Source organism: Gorilla gorilla, chromosome 15 (assembly GCF_029281585.2).
Source record: "Gorilla gorilla gorilla isolate KB3781 chromosome 15, NHGRI_mGorGor1-v2.1_pri, whole genome shotgun sequence".
Lineage (NCBI taxonomy): Eukaryota > Metazoa > Chordata > Mammalia > Primates > Hominidae > Gorilla > Gorilla gorilla.
Genome location: NC_073239.2, coordinates 116439942 through 116457812, shown reverse-complemented (window position 1 = coordinate 116457812; position 17871 = coordinate 116439942). Strand labels below are relative to the sequence as shown.

The 17871-nt window shown below is 40.9% G+C and overlaps 1 protein-coding gene and 1 long non-coding RNA gene across 3 annotated transcripts in view; one reads left to right on the top strand and one right to left on the bottom strand.

Moving 5' to 3' along the window:
- The window catches only part of CCNK (cyclin K), a 30308-nt gene that overhangs the window by 6243 nt on the left and 6194 nt on the right, over window positions 1–17871 (bottom strand). For both annotated transcript variants that reach the window (XM_031001511.3, XM_055361529.2), the window contains exons 2-9: window positions 12532–12780; window positions 11812–11893; window positions 9776–9907; window positions 4504–4609; window positions 3962–4019; window positions 3003–3172; window positions 2395–2660; window positions 1735–1768 (exon numbers count right to left, since the gene is read on the bottom strand). In XM_031001511.3, coding sequence (XP_030857371.2) covers window positions 1735–1768; window positions 2395–2660; window positions 3003–3172; window positions 3962–4019; window positions 4504–4609; window positions 9776–9907; window positions 11812–11893; window positions 12532–12728 — 1045 coding nt within the window. In that variant the 5' untranslated portion in view covers window positions 12729–12780. The remainder of the gene's footprint in view (window positions 1–1734; window positions 1769–2394; window positions 2661–3002; window positions 3173–3961; window positions 4020–4503; window positions 4610–9775; window positions 9908–11811; window positions 11894–12531; window positions 12781–17871) is intronic.
- LOC129526662 (uncharacterized) lies at window positions 13364–15959 on the top strand. Its single transcript, XR_008671376.2, has 3 exons — window positions 13364–13576; window positions 15187–15295; window positions 15872–15959. It is a non-coding gene; the product is annotated as an uncharacterized lncRNA (long non-coding RNA).

Below are 17871 nucleotides of genomic sequence, written 5' to 3'. Positions count from 1 at the left end.
TGCTTCAGAATTTGACCCAGTCACATTTCGAGTGCTTGCAGCCCTCTGCAGCCAGTAGCCTCCGGCATGGCACAGTGCAGCTGAGCTCCTCTATAAAGCTTCCTCTGGACCTGCCCTTCCTGCCCCGCAGCCAGCATGCTGAGGCCACCATGTTTCACCATGTTTCCCATGAGTGCCAGCAAGATTCTCCCCATTCCCAACCACTTGCCCTATTTACTGCTGCCAGGGGACTCGTTCTCAAATGAATTTAGACTCTGCCATTCCCCTGCTAAATCTCCAATGGCTTCCCTTGCCTCTGCCAAACTCATAGTCCTCCAGGTAAACTCTGTGATCTGGTCCTAACCCACATTTTAGATCCTATCAGAAGCTATTGCCTTTCAATTCATCACATTCCAGAAAGACTCCTCTCCATTTCCCCTGATTCTCAATTCCTTTGCTCACTTGCGTACTTCCAACTTACTGCTCCATCCACCCACTCTGCTCTCGCTGCTCAAATGCAACTCTTCCTTCAAGGTCGTATATAGTTTGTTTCCTGCCTCTGACAGACCTGCACGTCAACTCAATTGCATTTCATGTGGCATGGAGTGTAGCCCGTTCTTGTGTCTAACATTTAATGTCAGTCAATTTGAAGCTAATTAAAAATTCACCTGTAGGCTGGGCACGGTGGCTCATGCCTGTAATCCCAGCACTTTGGGAGGCTGGGGCGAGCAGATCACCTGAGGTCGGGAGTTTGAGACCTGCCTGACCAACATGGAGAAACCCCGTCTCTACTAAAAATACAAAATTAGCCAGGCCTGATGGTGCATGCCTGTAATCCCAGCTACTCGGGAGGCTGAGGCAGGAGAATTGCTTGAACCCAGGAGGCGGAGGTTGTGGTGAGTTAAGATTGCACCGCTGCACTCCAGCCTGGGCAACAAGAGTAAAACTCTGCACCTGTACTGAACTCATCATTCCCTCAAATATACTGGAAAAAAAAAAAAAGTAGCTCTATCATAACTGGAAGATTTCACAGCAGTTTAATGAATGGAACTAAGAACCGAGAACATGGTTCTAAGAACCAGGAACTACTGGAACTAAGAACCAAGTAACAAAGAAAGACAAATGAGTCAACAGGGTCTGTGCCTTCAAAGAGTTCAGTATGATAGGTGGACTGACCCTGTGACAAAACATTTCTAACTTTCTGTTTTGTAATTGTTCCAATTTTGCTCACTCCTTCTGTTTATTTCCAATATAGACATGAACTAACTTTGGGTTCTAGACATGTGACAGCCCCTCAACCCAAGTGTGTTTAAAAGAGGCCTTGCCTGCATGGGCAGCTGGGCTGGGCCGGGCCGGGGCTGTCTGGGCAGCACACCACCCCCTACTGCCCACCCCATCTGCTGTGGCTTGGTGCTTGGGAGAGGACTCCTGCTGCTGTGATGGGGGTAACTAATCTCTAAAAATAAAATTGCAGCAACAGTTCTCCTACAGCCATAATTATACTTTTATATATGTTACTGAGTACATTTTTATTGCCAGTAATGTTTTCTGTACTGATAGCTTCGTAAGAGCACAATTTTAAAATCTATGATCAGGCGATGAATAGAAAGACAATGCTGATGGAAAAGTTTTGTATGAGCTCTAAAGTTAAGATTTAAGGCCAATTTAGATCTGAAAAGAAACAATGTTGGCTAAGAATTTAAAGTTTTGCATATAAACACGTAAAACTAAAAAAACATCAGAACAGGAAATTACCTGCTGCTTTGTTCTCTTCTTTGGGAGAAACAACCTGTTACAAAAGAAAATACACAATTGTTAACTGGGATCCTGAGTATGATGAGAAAAAAATGGATTATCCAGGTACCACCAGAATCAGCGACGGCAGTCACTGTGAACAGCCTCGGACAAAAATTATTTCTAGCCTGAACTTTCAGGGCAACCCACGGCACCTACCAGATCATCATTTCTGCTCCCTTCCTCTTTCCATTTACCAAATAAGACAGAATGACTAGCTTTCCTGAATGGTGAGTTCTGAGTAAACACTAAGTTTCAGGACCACTTGGGTGCAGGAAACGGTCCACTGTTTGGGGTCAGGCAGCTGCAAAGCAGCAGCATGCACAACGACACTGCTAGGACATGGCAACGACACCCTGACAGGCTTCAGAACCCTGGCAGGGATGAAACAGGCAGCAGGGCTGGAGCCAGGCAGTGCCCCCTCCTAGTTCTCAGAGGCAGCCTGTCCTTGGAGCACCTTTGTTTTCAGGCTCCCCACTGACAAGCAGTCGGACTGCAAGTTTCGGTGAACACCCCCTGCTTCCGGTGTTCCCTGTGCTCGCTTAGAAATGGGAACAGTGCTCAGGTGTTGCTGCCACCTGGAAAGCCTGCTCTACCCAGGGCCTGCTTTAGCCCACTCACCACGGCTCGCTTAACCTGTCGGGGAGAACTGGGCTGCGGAGAGGGTTTCTTGGGCTGTTGGGCTGGCTGCTGCTGCTGGGCTGGTTGCTGGGGGTCCTTCTGCTGGGGCTGGGATGGTTCGGAGCTTTGAGACGGCTGTGACTGCTGTACTTGCGGCACTTGTGGTGTAGGCTGAAGAGATGGGGGCTGTTGCAGCTGATGGGGGGTGTGATGAGGCATCTGTTGTTTTCCTTGTGAGTAAAGATCCAGGATTTGGTGGCAGATGTCTAAATGACAGCCAACAATTACATTTTACACAAATTGGTATTTTAAATAAAATTTTACCTGGATAAAGAATCAGTTATGATACCTCTACGAGGACCTAAGCATGACTCACATTTATAACTCACCCCATCTTCATTGTGTGCAACACTGGTGTGTATTTTTAGTTCACCAAAAGTATGTGTTTGGACAAAGTGGAAACTATTAGATAATTTAATTAACGATGCTTCTGAAATACTGCTCACATATGTCTATCTGGGAAAATCCATTCTTGGGACTCAGGGTACACATGGAAGAATCATCTCAACATGGAACACCCTCACAAGAACGCTTAGCATGCCTGGTACCTTCCAAAACGTCGACCGGGACATCTTGAACAAACTGCTCCCACCATCTCCTATACATGGGTTTGGATGTCCATTCTTGTATTTCAAATTTGCACAAACGTCCTGCGAGATACATCACTGCTACTGCTATGATCTCTGGTTCCCACTGCAGTGACAAGGTAGTGCAGAGACTAGTTCAACAAGAAAAAAAAGGTTAGATAATATGATCTAATATTTATGATTAAACCAGTGCATGGAGATGCCATAACTAACCATTAATTTGCTTATTCTCCCCTAAATTTAATTAAAGTAATATAAATAAATAAACTCAAGTCTTTACTCTTCTAAAGGTACCCAACTAAGTTACTTTAACCATAGTTAGTAATTTCTCTATTCCTTAAAGAATCAGAAGAATTCTAGCACATCCAAAAATTGCTACACCAATGAAAATGACTTATGTTATTTAAACTGTTGAAATCCTAGCCACTCAACTGTTCCTTCAAATGAAATCTTACGGGGGAAGTCAAATGTAAGAGAAGCTTCACTGACTGCGGTGGGATGGGGCTGGCAGCAACTCCATTCACAGGCATTCTGTTTCCCACGGCCCCTCATTAGATCCCTGGCCTCTCAAAAGAGTGTTAAGGCTCTAAAAGTATACCAGGAAGTATATTTTTGCAGAACCAAATGGGCTCTAAGTAATTAGTTTTCAAAATTCTCCAGTGTATTGTTTTGGACTTATGTTTCAGACTGGTGATAAAATTTCAGCACCTCACACCACCATGACACGGCAGGGCAGAAGGAAACCCTCTGCTGGGAAGCAGATGACCTGGACGTCAGCCCCAGCTTTGCCATTAACTGGCTCCTCAAGCCAGGGCAAGTCAGTTTCTTCTGACACAAAATGAGGGGTTTAGATGAAATGGCCCATAAAGTCTCTGCCTATTTTAAAATACTATAATTAATCAACATTTGAACATGTATACCTGTCATTTACAAATGTCCATGCCATTTGAACCAACTTTTGAATTTTGTTTTTATCACCTAGAAATGGGGACAAAAAGGTAAATTAATAGCAATAGAAAAAAAATTCACAGGTAGCATCAAGTATTTATTAAAAACCTACCACGTGTTCAGCACCACTCAAATACACAGCAAAGAGCTTTTGCGTGGGAAACAAGGATGAATGATGTGGGTCCACGTCCTACCCCTTCCTCCTCATGACCTATGCTGAACCACCATGTATGGAAAACCTGGCTCCAAGGCTAAGTTTATTAGTCCATTTAAAAAATTCTGACTCATTTTCCTGCCTCTCCTATCACTTGGCAACTGGATGACAGAGCCTGTTTATACATAAAAGGAAACAGCATTGACAGCTGCAATACTGAATTGACTGAACAAGCCATGTCCTTGGTATTTTACACATCAAACTTTGTTTTCCTCTTTTGAGAAGCGTAATTTGAGTGTCATCAAATTCTAAAGACTTGATTTCAGAATGAAAAAATTCTTCTGAAAACTTTCTTCTTACCTTTGAGTTGCTTTGCATATTTTAGTAGGAACTGGTATGGATGTTCTACCTGTAAATCAAACTTGATGGTCTGCAGTAAGATTCTCTCCAGAACCATTACTTCCTCCTAAAAATCAATCACAAATGTTAGGATAGTAATTACAATTGCAGGTCTCAAGCAGCATTACAAAAGTGAGCTTTCCTGTCTATTTATTCTCTCTTCAAGTTATATTTTAGCAACTGCTTTTCCTTCCTTTCTCTCCCACTCAGACTTTTAACATGCTCAGAGACACTGATAAATTCTGAAAAGATCTCAAACAGGAAGACAAAGCAGAGGTTTAACGTAAAAAAAAAAATACTGAAAACAAAAGATCCTTAAAAATATTATTATTTTCAATACATACATGAGTCTCCCTTTACAAAACAGATCTTTACGTTATTGATAATTTGACTAAATTGTAATTTCTTTCAAGACCTCAAATTTTAAAAATGCAATCTTTTAGGAATTTTCATTGAAAACATTTTAAGCAAGAAAGAGTTTATGATAGCCAGCCTCATGAAAACTCAGAGATAAATTGTACCAGTGTGTGTGTATGTGTGTGTATATATACTCATGTACACATATAGTGTATTACGTGCAAATGGGGGCAAATCAATTCTGTGTTTAAATCTTTCATTTATTTGAAATAAATCATCCCAACAACACTTACTGAATAAATGATCATTTCCAATTTTATTTAAAATGCTACCTAAATCACCTCCTAAACTATGTGTGTATGTCTGCCTACACACACACTATCTTTTCTGTTCACTGATCTGCCTGTCTACTCCTGGACCAGGATCAAACGGATTTGGGTGGGATACAATAGCTCCAGTATTACTTCTCTTTTTCAAACAGTTTCTGGGTTCTGCATGTCCCCCTCACTCAAATTTTAGTAACCATTTTACTTAGTATCATTACAGAAAACATACATGCTATTAATATTCTCACTGGAAACTCAGAGGATTTATAGAATAATTAGGGAGAATGGAGATTTTTAACCATATTGAAGTTTCCTTCCAAAAATTTATTAACATCTTTTCAGTCCTTTAGTTGTTTTAAAGTCCTCTCCACCCCACTAACGAGGTTTCCACAAGGTTTAACCTTGGATATTTTACTGTTGCTATCGTTAATGGAATGTCCTCTTTGATGATACTCTCTAACTAATGTCTTGAACTCAGCCCCTGTAGAGCCGACTGTACCTACCACTTAAAGACAACATAAACCACAACCAAGACACTGTGTGCGGGGAGGACAATTTGAGAGAATTCCTTGTTTGGCATCAAAGACAGGGCGTTGTAGAGGACTGTAAATCTCATCAACAGGTGCAGAGACCCACAGGTCACTGGCTTTCGTTTAGAAGCATGGTATTATTTTATAGGACACAGAGATGATTCTATAATTATTTATTATTCCAAATTACATGGCAAGACTAAGGTTTTTCAATCTTAGTTTCCCAAGCATTTTCTCATGAAAGTTTTTTAAAATCTTAGAAACTTTCACACAGTGTAAAAAAAACTGGGCCGGACATGGTGGCTCATGCCTGTAATCCCAGCACTTTGGGAGGCCGAGGCGGGCAGATCACTTGAGCTCAGGAGTTCAAGACCAGCCTGGCCAACATGCTGAAACCCCACCTCTACCAAAAATATAAAAATTAGCCAATCATGGTGGCAGGCGCCTGTAGTCCCCTACTTGGGAAGCTGAGGCAGGAGAATCGCTTGAGCCCGGGCGGCAGAGGCTGCAGTGAGCTGAGACTGTGCCACTGCACTCCAGCCTGAGTAACAAGAGTGAGACTCCATCTCAAAACAAAACAAAACAAAACAATTTTTTTCTTTGAATGTCATTGTCACCACCTGCTTCCCAGAAGCTTCAACACGTCCTCTAAATTTAGAAACAATACTTTTTACCAAGTGTACCAATTGGCTTGCAGGCTGTAGCCCACATACTGTTACAGGATAGCCCAGGGCCTGCCCTCCCTCTGTCTTCCAAATATTCAATTAATGGGGTCAGTATAGGTCTTTGAGCAAACATCATTCCTCAGGAACGCTTTCCCTCAGCCCCTATTTATCCGGGGGACTTGCCTGGGTCCCTGGGTGGAATGCCATCACAGCATCTTAAATGACCTTTTACAGCGTACACCACAACTCATCATCAAATAGTTATATATTCATTTGATTAAAGTTTATCCTGCCACTCAACTGCAGAGTCCATGAGAGCAGAGACCATGTCTGTTCTGCCTCGTGCCTCATGTCTAGTGCCCAACACAAAGGCTGAAACGAATAATATTACAGAGAAAAGCCGCACAATTAAAATAAAGCTAATTAAGGCAAAAAATGTTCCATGGGACTCATGATCTTATTTTTCCTAAATACTTATACTGCCTCCACTGAAGAATTGCCCTCCTCTCTGCAGAGGAAAACATCTTCCCCAATGTCTTCACTGCTCCCAGCTCCAGGTGTTTTCCTTTGGCTCCGACTCCAACCAGGGAAGACTGCCCGAGATAGACAGGCAGGGGGCAGGTTGCAAAGCCCCCTCCCCCATTCAGACCTAATTGTTATGGTGACCCCTCTTTTCCCATTTTCTGGGGCACAGGAGCTTCAGAACTTCTACTTTCACTGTTCCTGGACTGGGGCTTGGTTTCCTGACTTCATGGTACAGTGGGTAAAGGCTAAAAGTAAAGGGGGCTTCTCCAAGGCACCCTGGGATAGCACAAACCAGCAGCTGCCACGAGTCCATGCCCTGCTGTGGTCCCAGATCTGTGTGATGCCTTATCCTTAAGCACAGCTTGCCAGCCACAAGGTTCACCTGCCTCTGTGACGGGGGTGTGACTGAACCACAGCATGTTCCTACAATCAGACTTATCACATTAGGACACAGGGCCCCACTACTCAGTAAAAATCAAATACCCATGCACACTGAGAACATTATCTGACGGTGAAATTATTTCTATAAAACCGCATTTTTGGTTACAGTTAATATGAGTTCCTAATAGGTTCAAATGTTTATAAACAGATTAACGGATTTATAATTAAGTTCAAAAGAGTTACCCACATTGGCAATACTTAGAAAATACTAGTGTTAATCACAACCACAATATGTATAAAAGTGTTCTGGGCCCTTGTTAACTCCTCAAAGCAATGAGGAGAATGACTATACATTTTGTATATACATACATAATGCTTGGCAGAGAAAAAGATAACTATTGTGAGACAAGACAAGCTAGTTAGGAAAAACAACACCATGAATGGGGCTGAACTTCATCGCTTTAGCCTTAACTGTGATTTAGAAATTTCCTCAGACCATTAGTTTGACATTTATTCCACGAGTACTTGCTGAATGCCTACTCTGTCCTGCCACTGAATGAGGCATTAGACAAAACAGATAGTCTTTGCTTTCATGCATCTTACAGCTGAGAAGGGGAGGGAGTTATGTGTGTGATAATTTGATAAAAATCATCTAATGGATACTACTATCTAAATGCACACCACTAAGTGAAAGAGACCAATCTGAAAAAGCTACATCCTATATGATTCCAATTCGATGACATTCTGGAAATGGTGAAACTATAGAGACAGTAAAAATATCAGTGGTTGCCAGAGGTTAGGGGGGAGAAGGAGACAAACAGGTGGAGCAGAGAGAATTTTTAAGGCTATGAAAATAGACTACATGATACTATAATGGTGGCTACATGTTACTATACGTATGTCCAAACCCACAGAATGTACAACACTGAGAATGAACCCTAATGTAAAGTTTGGACACTGGGTGATGTGTCAGTGCAGGCTCATCAGTCATAGCAAATGTACCACTTTGGTGGGGGGGATGCTGAAAATGGGGGAAGCTGTGCATGTGTGGGGTGGGGGGTATATGGGATATCTCTGTACTTTCCACTCATTTTTGCTGTGAACATACAAGTGCTCTAAAAAAAAAAAAAGCGTTTTTTTTTTTTCTTTTTTTTTCTTGAGGTGGAGTCTTGCTCTCTCTTCCTGGCTGGAGTGCAGTAGCGCAATCTTGGCTCACTGCAACCTCTGCCTCCCAGGCTTAAGCAATTCTCCTGCCTCAGCCTCCCAAGTAGATGGGACTACAGGTGCGTGCCACCATGCCCAGCAAAAAATAATAAAGGTTTTTTTTTTTTTTTAAGTAATATTAGTTTATTTTTTAATTTTTTTTTTGAGATGGGAGTCTTGCTCCGTTGCCCAGGCTGGAGGGTAGTGGTGCCATCTCGGCTCACTGCAAGCTCCGCCGCCCGGGTTCATGCCATTCTCCTGCCTCAGCCTCCCGAGTAGCTGGGACTACAGGCACCCACCACCACGCCTGGTTAATTTTTTGTATTTTTAGTAGAGACAGGGTTTCACCATGTTAGCCAGGATGGTCTCGATCTCCTGACCTCGTGATCCGCCCGCCTCAGCCTCCCAAAGTGCTGGGATTACAGGCGTGAGCCACCGCGCCTGGCCAGTTTATTCTTATATAGTAGAGATGGGGTTTCGCTATGTTGCCTAGGCTAGTCTTGAATTCCTGGGCTCAAGCAATCTGCCCGGCTTGGCATAAAGTATTTTTGAAAATCTGTTTAATTGCAAACTGTGATAAATGTTATGAAGGATAATTAACAGGTGTTACTGAGGTTGCAACAAGGGGAACTTGATGCGAATGGGAGTGGAGGAACACTGCCATGGGTCCCTAAAAGTGGTATTTTAAAAACACAACAAAATATGTACAATTATTTGAGCACCACTTGCTGACACTGGCGTGAGTTGTATGGAAAGGACAGGATGGCTGGTGTGACCAGTATCAAGCTCTGGGTGCATAAAAATGCTGCAAATGTTGATACCTTCCAACATTCTTTAGAAGCAAAAGACACATGGCATATGTAGGCATGTGTATGTGTACATACAGCATACATACTTTTGTTTGACCCAGAAGCTAGCTGGAGTTGTAACCCTGCCATCACCACTGCACTTAAGAAGCAGAGTCCTAATGGCAATTAAGAGGATTTTTGCTCACATCCATGAAATGTGCCATTGCCCCAAAGTACTTAGAATACTGTTGGGCACATAAGGAAGCACTGAGTAAGTGTAGGCTACACAATCTTCCCTCCTTTCTTACAAAAGCATCAAGTAACTTCTACAGAAGGCCCTCTTAGGAACTCAAAAGACTGGCAGACACAAGGGCTACAGGCACTGTCAACATGTGGAACTGTACAATACTACCATGAGGAATCAAGACCAGAAGGCAGGAAGTTATTATTATTCTTACCTTTGGGTCATCTCCAAACTGGCCAAATTGTACATCATTTAATAAACTACGAGCTGTTTTGATGATATCTTTACATTTTTTTGGTGTTTCTTCTACTTTCCCAGCCAGAAAGAGGCAACAGGCTCCTGTCACCTAAAAGGGAAACAAAAGTTCTTGATTTTTGTTATCAAAGGTCACATAGAAATAGATACAATAAATTTTGGCCTTCGTAATAAACTGGTCTTCCTCATTCCCCTACCTTTCTTTTTATCATTCACAAATACTCCGATACTCTAGAAGCTTGAAGGAAATTTTATACATATAAATCCCCCAAACTCTAGCTTCATAAATTATTTAAAATTTAACTTTCTTAAAAAAAAGTCATGTAAACAAAGAAAATGCCAAAAAGGAAAAGAGTCACATAAATAAATTTTCTTCTCATATTCCAATCTGAAATTAACTCCCTAAACAGCAAGCTTTGCCGTGGAAAAAGAAAGAGCACAACTAAACACAGTCCCGTGGAATCCATCTCAGCAGCACTACCCATGTTTCCTTTTCCTTCTAGCACAGTCCTGTGGAATCCATCTCAGCACTGCCCATGCTTCCTTTTCTTTCTGCTATGGTCTGAATGTTTATGTCCTAATTCATAGCTTGAGACCTAATTCCCAAGGTGGCGGTATGAAGAAGTGAGGCCTTTGGGAAGTGATTCTGAATGGGATTACTGCCCTTATAAAAGAGGCCCAAGGGGCTTGTTCCTCCCTTCCACCATTTGAGGATGCAGCAAGGAGGAGCCCTTTTATGAGGAACAAACCCTTACCAGACACAGAATCTGCCAGCACCTTGATCTTACACCTCCCAGTCTCTACAACTGTGAAGAGTTAAGTTTCTGTTGTGTGTAAATTATTGGGTCTACGGCATATTGTTATAGCAGCCTGAATGGATGAAGAAACTGTCCCTCCAGTTGCCTCAACCTTAGCTCAGTCCCTATATCACTGGGGTCTGAACTGCTGTGTCTTCAGCTTCTCTTTGCCCACTCCAATCCTTCCTACATGCCACTCTCCTCACATAATCCTGATCACACTAGATGTCAGACACTCTGCCGGGGGTACAAAACTGATTCCAACATGGTCTCCTTCTTCAAGAACTTCACGACCAGTGAGGAAGACATGTATATAAATCTAACTAAAATCTTAGCTAACAAATCAACACAATGACTTTGATGTTAAGTCTGTCATTTTCACGAAACCTTTTAATTACTGCATTGTTCACCCACTGAAGCCAAATTTCTGAAGTCTGGCGTTCAAGGCTTATCGTAGTCTGACCCAGTCTACCTATCCACCCAGGGTCTCATCATTTCCTTCCTGCCAAATCAAGCTCCTGGCTGGGCTGACAATGTGTCACATGCTTCCCCCTGCCTCTGCTTATGCTAGCTTCTGTTGGACCACTGACCTAGCCCATCACGGCATGGCTATGCCCTATGTACGTTTAAGGCTTACCTTAATGCTGGCACCTTCTTCCTAGCACTTTCCCTGCTCTCTCCAAGATGTAAGTTGTCTCCTCCTTGAATGCCACAACTCTTTTATCAGTATCTTCTGATGGCCTCACTTTCCATCACGTGTTCTGTGCATGTCATACCACTTATCCTGGACTGAAAGCTACTCTATCTCCCACAGAGAGTAAGACACAATGCACGTCTTGAGGAGTAACTGAAGAATGAGTGATATGGCATAGACAACTTCTGTTCCATTTTGCTTTCTTGGTCTTTGTTGAGTCTCAATTATAAGCCCAAATTTATGCTGGGAAAGGTACCACAGGAGTAAACTTTCATACAAAGCGCAATATGACTATGGTCCATATTGGCCTAAGTGAAAAGATTTGAACATGGCTAATTGGAATAAACAAAGTTCAAACTTGATTTTGTTTATATACAGTATATGCCATACAAAAATAAATACTTTCTGGAAAATATGAGAAAAATAGAGCTTATAATTAGTCCACCAAACTGTGTGGAAATAATAACATATGACAGAGAATTACAATAAAATTCAAACACTTACATATCTTGGGAATTGCTTGAAGGAATGAAACATATAGAAGCGATGAAAATAAATTATTCCAGTTGCCAGGGTATCATAGTGTCTGTTGTTCTGGTTAAGGACTCTAACCAATAACTTTTACAGGTTATATTCTTAGTTAAATGTAGAAAAACAAAAAGACAAACAACAACAACAAAATCAATGGTAAAGTAAACAATATTAGTGGCAAAGTAATGAGATGGGAATCTCAGGGTGTCAGAATTCTGGTACAAGAATTAGCAAGCTGAAGTTTTATACTTTTAACACCCTTTAGAAACACTTCAACTGTGATCTTTTTTTTTTGAGACAGCATCTCTGTCACCCAGGCTAGAGTGCAGTGGTGTGATCTTGGCTCACTGCAGCCCAGGTTGGTCTCGAACTCCAGATTTCAAGGGATGCTCCTGCCTAGGCCTCCCAAAGTGCTGGGATTACAGGCATGAGCCACTGTGCCCAGCCTCAACTGTGATCCTAATGGGTGCCTCATATCCTCCTGGCTGGCCACCTCCTCAGTGGCTAAGTCTACACCTTTAAAATGACAAACCAGAAAGAGAAAAAACCCCACCAGAAACAACATTCAAACAGATATTTAAGAACTGCTCTGGTACAGAGAAATTACTATATATTTTGTCTACAGAATCTAATTATTTCTTGGTGGTGAGTGGGGAGCCTATCTGTAACAGATTCCAAGGAGAGTCAGGATACAGCCCCAAACGTGTGCCCACATCAAAGATGAACCGAGCGCCCTCTCGGCGGTACCGGGCCTCGGTGGCTGGATCAAGTCCTTCAAGTTGTGAGGGTGTATGAGCCAAGTCTTTCTTATCCCAGTACCAACATGGCTTTGTGTGGTCCAGGTTTGCTGAAGTTACTGAAGGGCTTGAATTTTCTTTATTCTCCTTCATTTATTGAAGTAGACTTGTTCTTTCCAAAAGGTTCTCTGAAAATGTTAGAATCCTATGAGAAAGAGAAAAGCAAAGTTGGAAAGGAATACTCCATACTATAAGCAATCTAGAATCATAGATTGTACCTGGTTTGGGATCACTATTTCCTATAGAAACCACACTGTCAATTGCCAGTTACGAGCCCGGGCTAACTCCAGAGCCAATTTAACACAATACTGTAAGATGACCCCAGTACTAATATTAATAAATCTCAAATTTCATGGTAGTTTAAAAATAAGAGTATTTCCTCCCTCTCTCTTGAGATTAAAGGGTTAACCTTATTTGACAAAGTTTTGGAAGAAACGAAGTACATCTCACTTTCTTCTGGTTTTTCTTCACTAGACATACAGGTCCTCTAACGCTGGTCCAGATTCCATTCTTCAGCAAAACCTGGGCCTGTCTTAATCTTGACAAAGATTTATGTTCTAAAACTAACCATCTCTTCCACCCAGCACCCCTTTTCAGTTTATTCCATGTAGGCACTTTCACTTAGACAAGTCATGGGATTGGGTTAATTCACATCTGCACAAATCACTGAATTCACTGATGTAAACCAAATGTGCATCTTGTGATTTGGGGAGTGGGTGGATGGAAGTGGTCCATGAGAGAAGGAGCTCCTTTAAACTGTTCTTGCTTTTTCATCCTCTTCCTTTTCTTTCACTCAGAATAAAGACACTCTCCAAAAGCTCCATGCTGAGAGAAAGAAAGAAAGAAAACAACAACAACAACGAAGGATCTCATCTAGAGACCACTGTTAGAAATAAGTCATTCGTAACCTGGATCAGAGACAGCAGATACTTTCAAATAAGGTATCAAAAGGGTTCTGAAAGAGCTGGCTGGAGCCAGGTTAGTCTGGTTAGCAAGAAAACAGCAGCTCTGTGGCCAGGTTCTGGGCCAGGGCTCCCACCAGTTCATCTGGAAACCTAACCTTTTCTGTGTATCTGCCTCATTTCTGGTGGGGAAGGTGACATGGTGGGGCTGAATATTCTCCTCCTTGCACCTGGTAGCTCTGAAGGAAATCTGATCTTCCCTCCAAGAGGAAGAATTAAGTACCTGGAGAAAAGCTTGAACTAATAATTTACATTTTTGTGTGTGACTGATTAAATTGGGCACTGTTCAAAGGGCGGGGGAGACCAGTTAATTAAAACCTCAGAAAATACGACCTGTTCATAATCAGACATCACACTGAGATACAATTCTCACCTACTGGATTGGCAAAAATCCCAAAGTTTGACAATTTGCTCTGTTGGCAAGGCTATACAGAAGCAGGTGATCTTATAAGCTTCTGGTGGGAGTACAAAATGGTCCAACTGTCACAGAGAAGTTGACGATATCCAACAAAATTACACATGCATTTGCTCTTTGACCCAGGATTCCCACTGCTGGGAATCGACTCTGAAAATATTGTCCTAACTATGAAATGTCACAACTATGAAACAACATGTGCACAAGATTATTCACTGTAGTGTTACTTATAATGGCAAAACTATAAACAACCCAAACGCCCATCATCAGGGGACTGGCTGAGTAAAATATGACACATGCACACAATAGCATACCCCACAGCTATTAAAAAGAATAAGAAACATCGTTAAGTACTGGATGAAGAAATCTCTAGATCAGCAAGGTATAGGATAGTGTACACAGTATGTTAGCATCTATGTAAGAAAGGAGGGGAAAAAACAGACATCTCTTTTTTTTTTTGAGACGGAGTCTTGCTCTGTTGCCCAGGCTGGAGTGCAGTGGCATGATCTCGGCTCACTGCAAGCTCCGCCTCCTGGGTTTACGCCATTCTCCTGCCTCAGCCTCCCGAGTAGCTGGGACTACAGGCGCCCGCCACCACGCCTGGCTAATTTTTTTGTATTTTTAGTAGAGACAGGGTTTCACCGTGTTAGCCGGGATGGTCTGGAGCTCCTGACCTTGTGATCCGCCTGCCTCGGCCTCCCAAAGTGCTGGAATTACAGGTGTGAGCCACCGCGCCCAGCCAGACATCTCTATTTTTTTTAAAGTAATTCAAAAAATAATTACCAATAAGGAATGGGGAAAAACAGGATGGAAAAGACAGGAATGGAAACAAGACTTCTCTATGTATATATCTTTTTATACAGCTTTGCCTTTGTATGAAAGCTTTTATTTTAAACTAATTGTAGGTTTACAGAAGAGCTGTAAAGATAGATGAGTTTTTGTCTATACCCTTCACTTAGCTTCCCCAATGTAAACATCTTCCATAACCATGGTTCATTTATCCAAAAAAAGAAATTAACTTTGGTATAACCACTATTAACTACACATCATATTTGGGTGCAGGTGATATCAGAACAACTTACTGCTGTTAACCATGAGCTCTTGGTTAAGATGGAGTCTACCAGGTTTCTCACTGTAAATTATTATTTTTCCCTTCCTATCTTCTATTCCTTAGATGCAAGTCACGAGGTCCAGCCCACACTCAAGGGTAAAGGAATTAAGCTCTACTTTCTGGAGGCAGAGATATCAAAGAAATTGTGGACATATGTTAAAACCACCCACTAGTAAGTAAATATTTTGGGGGAAATATTTTACAATGCAAAATACTATACAAATGTCTGTTTCTCCTTCAAGTTTCATCTACTAATTTTAGCATTCACCTGAGACGATTACAACTGTGGTGTTCTAATGGTGACTTTCTATTTCCTTCACTGCTTCAACATTTATTATTTGGAATCATTTTGTTAATATTTGTTTCTTCTCTCCCATTTGTTTATTTACTTTAGTACAGACATGAGTATTTTATTCTTTGGGTTATAATCCAATACCATCATTATTTATTTTGTTGCTCAAATTATTCCAATGTGGCCATTAGGTGCTCTTTCAGCTTGACTCCCTGCCGAGTACTTTTATAACTTTGATGTTTGAATCATGTAAATATTTAACATACTCATACACTTAACTAAAAATAAAAAAGCAAATCCTAAAACTCAAACCAAATGGGCAACAAAATCACACAGAAAATTACTTCCAAGTAATTTCTGATATTGTTACATGCTTAGTGAGATATATTCTAAGGACAAAAATAACTGAAAAGAATTATTTATTTATTTATTTACTTACTTACTTATTTATTTTAGAGTCAGAGTCTTGTTCTGTCACCCAGGCTGAAGTGCAGTGGCATGATCCTAGTTCACTGCAGCATCGAACTCCTGGCCTCAAGCGATCCTCCCGCCTAGCCTCCCAAAGTGCTAGGATTATGGGTATGAGCCACAGTGGCTGGCCCCAAGGAAATTTTAAAACTTCATTAGTGTACTGTTAGTAGTGTCATTAATGTTGTAATTTTCAAACACATTTTTTTTTGCATGTTGTGGAAAAAAGCAAATATGTAAATGCTAATGTTGTTAGGAACCAAGATTTTCAGTGCAAAGAAAACAAATGCACACATGCAGAAAACCAAATGTTAAGAAACAAATCTGTAATGTTAAACTTTAACTGAAGATATCAAAATAAATCATGGTTAAAAAAAATATATATATATATATGTACCCCATTTCTCTCCTTTTCAAGTACCAAGAAGGAATGACACTCCTAATTCTGAAATCTTAACTTTTTCAATACCAATACCCTCTAAAAGGAAGCAGGTTTCTTTCCAGTCTGGGGGTGGAGCCTGCCTGGGATGTACTCAGACTAATCAAAGCTTATCAAAAGACACAGGACTGCTGAAGGAATGATTTGCTAGGGAAAAAAAAAAAAAAAAGACATAGGAGCCACCATGATGGATGCCCTCCGGACTAATCCAAGGTAATTTGAATAGCAAAAAGAAAAATAACTGTGGTTGATCATAAAATAGTGAATATACAATCCAAGTGTCCATAATATTAATATATATAGAGAATAATACTTTGCTAGCATTGATAACTACTGATGATAAAATGCTACTGATAATAAATGCGACTTTGCTAGCACGGATATTAACTACTGTAAAAAAAATACAGTTGATCCTTAACAAAATGATCACACTTGACATCACTAATAGGGTGAAAACCTGACATTACATGGCTTCTGATGTGATGCAATGTGAAATAAATATCACCTACTTATGTAGTATTCTTGTTCCCCAAAAGCTTAACCTAAATTTAAGCAAACTTTTGACCGAACTTCCAGTTTACAATAAATACTGGTGGTAGAAGAGTAAGTGAAAAAAGCACAACATGGAAACTATCAGTCACATCCAGAAGGTGAGACACTCTACTCAACAACTGACCCGGTCTCTTCAAAACAGTGTTATGAAAAAACATTTTGAGAGACTGTCTTAGATTTAAAAAGGCTAAAGAGGGCTACAACAAAATGCAATGTGTGAACCTTGATTAGATCCTGTTTTTTTTTTTTTAAAAAAAAAGAAATTTCAAACAATTTGGAAAAATTTAAGTATGAATTGTATATTAGAGGGTATTAGGGAGGGAATTACTGTCAGTTAATTTTCTTTGGGGGTAATAATGATATTGTGATTACACAGGAGAATGACTTTATTCTTAGCAGATGAAGGCTGAAGTATTTTGGGTAAAGTGTCATGATGTCTGCAACCTACTTTCAAATGGTTCAGCTAAAACACAACCACACAGTAAACATGGCAAAAAACAAACATGTGTCCACAGGTAAATAAGTAGTCATTGCACTATTCTTTCATACAATAAAAAGTTGGGGGAAAAGTCAGATGAGACTGAATAGGAGACCAGGAGGACTCCTTATCTTCATCAATCCCTCGATAGCCAAGGAATACTTGCCTATGTGTGGGTACTGGTTTCATAAATTACAACATTGTGATTTGAATTATAGCATACAAAAAGAAAAGTGAACTAATTATAAGTGTATGGCTGATTGCTTTTCACAAAGTAAACACACCTGTGTTAACACTATTCAGTTGAGAAATAGAACAGTACCAACATTCCAGAAGCTCTCTTCGTTCTTTTCCTAGTGACTATCCTCCCAAAGATAACTATTCTGACCTCTATTTCCATCAATTTGTTTTGCCTGTTTTTGAAGGACTGTGCGATGACACAGTACCACTTTTACATTTGGTTTCTTCTGCTCAATATTGTTCGTGGGATTCATTCCTGTTGTTGCATAAAGCAGTATT